The sequence below is a fragment of the Notothenia rossii genome, assembly GCF_949606895.1.
Source record: "Notothenia rossii genome assembly, chromosome: 1".
NCBI classification, from domain to species: Eukaryota; Metazoa; Chordata; class Actinopteri; order Perciformes; family Nototheniidae; genus Notothenia; species Notothenia rossii.
The window spans coordinates 90350111-90356168 of record NC_136912.1 but is presented as its reverse complement, the minus strand read 5'-3'; the positions used below and the strand labels follow the sequence as shown (position 1 = coordinate 90356168).

The following is a 6058-nucleotide window of genomic DNA, read 5'->3' as shown; positions in this document are numbered from 1 at the left end:
CGTGCCTGTTTGTTAAAGGGCTTCAGTTTCCATGACAGAGCTCTCTTGAGGAAAACAATTCCCATCAAGCGACTTAACTGCCTTTCAGTGAGAACTCGGGACGATCATTCTTCCCAACGCGACCGCATGAGAGGCCAAGCTCCCCGAGACAGCGCTGACAAACTCTCACAGACATCAGCGAGGTCAGAGAACAGAGTGTGGGGATGTGTACATGTAAGCCAAATCTACTAAGAGGAAAATAATGCAAGGAAAAACCTAGCAACTCTAAGATTTCAAAGTTTTACAGCCGTGTGTTTTGGGATGAACATCGGATAATCATTCATGATGTGTGAATACAAACTGTATAGAAGGATACGAGAAAATTAATTCTTACTTGATTTATTAATTCAAAATACATTTTACCAATGGGTTTTTTGGTCGGAATCGCTTGTTTCAGGACTTTTTCCTACCTTATGGTGTCAATTTTGTAAATTAAAAAAAGGTATAATTAAGAGTAAAACGGACGATAAAGCAGCGCATGTTTTAGGGCGGGGCTACCTTGTGATCGACAGGTCCATGCTACGTGCCCTTTGTGTTTTTATTTTACAACTTCAACTCTTGACAGTTTTTCAGTTTTGAAAGATAATTGTAAAATGTGTAACTTTATAGTCATTAGCTTGTACTTCGCTTCACCCTCTATGTCGTATCTGGTTGACAAAAAAACAAGATGACGACGATCAAAACCCCAAACTCCAGGCTTCATAAGCGTAGTTTATAAAACCACCGGGTAACTTCACAGTGTCCATCTCTTATAATAAGTATATTGTTTATACTGTTCAGCTTTGAGCTCAAATCCAGGGGACTAGTATACACTAAACAGATGCTTGACATACTAAAACATACTAAAAAAGAGTCGTATTTCTGGCACAGCATCTTTCAAATAAAAAATATCACATGACTTGAAAATGGTGTTGTTGTTGTGTTGAGTAATTGAAAAACACTTTATAGACATTTGAAAAACTGGTTTTCATAACCTACATTACAGCACACAGGGGGAAAAAAAGTTGTGTGTGAATGCCTTGCCTCAAGCCCATCTTGAAATACAGCAGGCTCCACCTCCTGAACAACCTGCACCTACAGAACTACACCTGAGTATAAACTGTGTAAAGAGGTTAATATTAGCCTTTCCTCTTTGCTCTCGGAGCCAACACCCATCGTCTATTTGTGCTGAGTGTAAGCTTACAGAGACAGAGGAGGAGAAAGGAAGGGAGGGATACAATGGAGAAAGAATGGAGAAAGAGGAGGTAGGCCTTGAATGAACAAAAAGACAGATTTTTGAAAAGCAACTAAATGCCCTCCATGGTGCATCAGACAAGACAGGAATAAGTAAACAAGGACACTTTTTGGCTTTCAGCAGCCATTTTGATTCACATTTCTCCATTGAGAAGTGAAAAGACAGTGTTTGATACTGTAGAAGGTGGAACATCTCAGGTGTTGTTAGTTTGACCTGGGCAGGGCAGGGTGTGAGCGACAGAGCGTGAAGGAAATCCCTCAGAGATCGTATCTACTGCTTCTACTGGCATTTGAATGACACAACAAGAAAGAGACACGCTGCATATCAGGAGATTAATATTTCAGAGTCAGAGGTGAACGTAGTGCAGATAAAGAAATGGGCTGTGAAGAAAAGCTTGAGAAGATAAAAGAAGTTGTACATTAGACAGGATTAGAGTCAGCGTTGGTGGAATCACACGTGAATTTTTCTACGTAAATGGTCTCAAAATGCAGACAAATCCCAAGTCCAAACTGTTTCCGTACGGGCTAATGGTGAGCTTAATTACAAGTCCTACGTTGTTATTACATGGCTTGGGCAACCTCACATAAGCTTGGGGTTGACTTGACGATTATTTGGCGGGCTGACGTGGGTGGCAGAGGGGAAGGGAGAGGCACTGTTTGGTGGGATGCAGTTATCCAGACCTCAGCCCAACTCAGACGTCAATCCCAGACTTGTGACAGCGAAATGGTGAGGCTTATCAACTTCAGCAGTCTGTGGATGTTCCCACAGACGGAAAAAGTACCCCTAAGCTCTCTGAAAATCAAGAGAGGGGCTGAAACTGCACAACAGAGCAGAGCCACACATCATTTTCTGAGTTTTCTCTTTGAATGCAGACACAACAGGGGATGAGCACGCCGCCATACACCAGACTATTACACAACACGTCTGCAAAGGGATTGTTGCAATAGTACAGTAAAACCAAAGTCCCAGCAGGGTGCTACATTCCAAATACATGTAAAATATCTGAGGCAGAAAACGGATTTTCTGAGAGTGATGCCTCTCACTTTTGCTGGTATTTGTGATTTCAATGTTTTCTTAGTAACGTATAACGGAGGACCAGGACGGTTTAATAAGCATTCAGATGTTTTTATGTTTTAAGCTGTTGGTGGATTTTTTTTATTATGCATTTATTGATTGTTGTATTGTATGACATCTCTCTATACATATTTATTTAAATGTTATATAAATATTATTAGTGTACTGACTTATTTAAAAAAAAAGTTGTATTGCAATAAGGTAGATTTAGACAAATGAAATACCTAGAAATGAATGTATATATTTGTGAGTTTAATACTTATTTAGTAAAATATGTTATTGATTCCTGGTTAAATGTCCAAATTATGTACATATATGTTAATGGTATATTATATTAAAATGTAAATGACACCTGTGGTCCTCCTAACCTCATATTCACATCCTTTCAATAAATCTGGACAGCAAAAGACACGTGTTAAAAACTTTAACCACAACATGGGATTATTTGTTCATTGTCCAAAGGGAGAAGGAGACGAAAACATGAACACAATGATGTGAACTAGTTACTAAAATAATGGAAAAACCAAAAAAAGTAACCCTCAAATAGAAAACTATAAAAGCAAAACAATGGTCTGTGGAGCACTGTTGAAGAAATATCCTTTAGGAATGCACTGTATGTGGGAAGTTGGGGAATTCAAGACAGGATTCCTGGCAGACAAAATATTGAAGAAAAAGAGGAATGAGCATGGGCACACACACATATCAGATTTCCATAAACAAACAGTGAGCTTCCTGAGGCTCTGTAAAGTCCTGCAGGTTTTCAGTTGAATAGTTTGGGGCATGGAGCAGCATGTGATGAGAATACGCATGATATTTCCTCTTGTGTTCCACCATGGTAATATTTTAAAGTCACATTTCTGCCTGCACTATATCGCAGTTTGGATAAACAAACCGGATGACAGGCTGTTCTTTTACAGTATCTGACTCATGCATGGAAACACAGTGGCTTCATTTGCCTTTTAAAGAGAGATAGCTTCTGGTGTCTCTCATTAAAAACCTCTTTGTGTCTTTTTAACGTGCACATGCATTCCTCAGTTGCTGTCGTGGGTGGAAAACACACAAGCACAGAGTTATTAGAAAGAAACTGCTGCCAGCACACAGATATATCTACATGCTATCAGCTTTCCTGCTGACAACACTGAAGTGCAATTCCTAGATAAAAGGCAGATAATGCTGAAGAGGCTAGTACTTAGTGTCCATAACTTACCAACTACAACGCACATCACGTCCACCAACACGTACATCGTCTTCTTCTCCTTCATCTTGTCTCCGTTTATACACTTCAAAAAACTTTAAGAAATAAAAAACTACTTAAGCAAGGAGGCAAACAAGTCCATCGGTTCTCGTTCGCTTTGGATAAAAAGCGCAGGCTATGCAAACAAACTGGTAACCTGCACTACGAGTTCTTCCGGGATCCTCTTCCCTACCTGCGCTGACATTGACAGCAAAGGTGTGTAGCTTTCTTACAAAGACTGCGGGTTAACAAGTCATTTCTGAGCAGAGAAGCAGGAGTTCTGGAGTCTCGCGTCCTGTTGCGCGCATTACTGCTGTGGATAGAAAATGAGAAGTGGAGAGATCCTTCGGTTTCACAGCGCTGGAGGCGTCAGGAGAATCCAGTTTAAAGTATATTCTCCGCACAAACCACGCCACCAAACTGGTCCCTCCTCCTCACTTCCTCGTCTGGCTCCAATGTTTTTTACGCACAGGCGTGACAGAGCAAGAGCGACAACTTCTCAGAGGCTTTGCTTGTTTTTTTAATTATCTGCCTTGCAAACAAACTTGTTATGAATGTCTTTAAAGTAGAAAGGACTCAAACCCTTTACGGATCAGACCAGGAGGAGGTGCCTGACAGGAGTACCTCTGACACAAACTACTTGTCAAGTCAAAAATACATGAGATTCAAGATTCAAATGCATTTGTGTCATAATGCAGAATAGCAAGGAACATATTAAATGGGCCCTATTATGATCGCTTTCAGGTTCATAATTGTATTTTGTGTCTCTACTGTGACATGTCTCCATGCTTTAATGTTCAAAAAGCTCTCTGTCTGAAACCAGAGCCCAGTCTGCTCTGATTGGTTAGCTGGCCGGCTCTGTTGTGATTGGTCAACCGCTTAGAGAAGTCCCGCCCCTTATCACGTACAATGTGTTGGAGGTCTAGCCAATAGAACCGCGAGTACTACATAATGAAGTCACTATGTTACAGAACTACACAAAGCAGTCCAATAGAGGCGTTTCAGGCAGGGTGGGTGGGAGAAAAACTCTCAAATGTTGAGATTTTAGCCTTTGCAGACCATTTACATTTACCTATCAAACTACAGGAAAGTGATAACTCCAAAAACGCATAGTAAGGCCTCTTTAATTCCCAGGCTGCTTCAACAGTGCAACAAAAATAAAGTTATGACGTATAAAAAAAAAGTAATAAAATAGTGCAAGTGACATTATTGTGCAGGAATAAGTAAGTAAGCGATGTAAGGTAGATCAAACAGAAAGTACAATGAAATAACATATAGTTGAAAATATAATGCTTTTTGGAAAAAACTATGAAATAAAGTAATATCCTGAAACAATTGACCTCATTCGTGATCTGTATTCAAAGCTTATACAATTTTAAAGCACTGCAATAAGGTTGTGGCTTTAATTGAGGACTCATCTCTGCCCCTTTTGTGACGTCCTCACTTATAGATGAGAGCCCTACATAATCCCCTCCCATCATGCACTGCAGTTCCACCATGAGAGCTCCACAGGAAGTATAACAACCTCTTTAACTTCTCAGTTTTGATGAGAACCTAACCTTTACCCAGAGTGCACTCTTCTCCCAGATATGAAAGAGAGATTTAATCAAGGCTGACTAGAAAAGCAAACTGGTCCTAAGGTGCAGACATATTAGTCAACACCTCCATGTCACTGGGAGCTGGACTCACACTGAGCACACTTGGTGGGTGATTAACAAAATATATAGAGGACAAAACTGCTGCCTAACAAAAGCAGGGAGACTTTAATAAGCCCTGCTGGGACTGTAGCAACATTAGCATGACTTTACACCAGCATGACTCCAAACAGAATGCTTTACTTTGCCCCAGGCGGTCTGGATGTTTCCCTCACAGCACTCAATACCAGACCACCACTTGTATATGCAGGCCACATATATCACTTTCAGTCCTTCAGAGGTGTGTAAGAGTTAATTCTGTTTGCATGACAAGCACCACGTTTAACCCCGGGTCTATTAGCTCAGCACCCTTGAGTTCAATTGATTATCTTAGGTGCACAAAACAAGCTTTATTTGACTTTCTGTATATAAGCAATTGGTAGAATATAAATAGCAGGGGATATTTGATCATGGAGATTTAAAAGGTAAGATCTGGAAATAAATGTACATCTGTAATACATCATTAAAATAGAGAAGAACAGATCCAAAGCTCTCCTTCTCAGTTTTGACATTTTTAAACTTCTGATATATTCACCCAGAACAAACAAACAAACTGCAGACATCCACCACTTGGCCAAATGCCATCTGTGAAAACCTCTTCACTTGTATGCACGTCTAAAATAAATGATCTAAAGGGAAACCAAAAGTTGTCACTATTATAAGATTCTATTTAGTACTGTGCAACCATCAATTGAACGTACAGTAATAGTGTGAAAATAAAATCTACCTGGGAGGAAAAAGGAAACACCATGGAGTGTAAAACTAAAGGGAACATGTTTACAG

General features: G+C 40.0%; 1 protein-coding gene across 1 annotated transcript in view; it reads right to left on the bottom strand.

The window, feature by feature from the left end:
• plpp2b (phospholipid phosphatase 2b) overlaps window positions 1-4104 on the bottom strand; it is a 23870-nt gene extending 19766 nt beyond the window's left edge. Inside the window, exon 1 of the mRNA XM_079689260.1 lies at window positions 3555-4104. Within this exon, the coding sequence (XP_079545386.1) occupies window positions 3555-3609 (55 nt within the window). The 5' untranslated portion in view covers window positions 3610-4104. The remainder of the gene's footprint in view (window positions 1-3554) is intronic.
• Between the last annotated feature and the right edge of the window lie 1954 nt (window positions 4105-6058).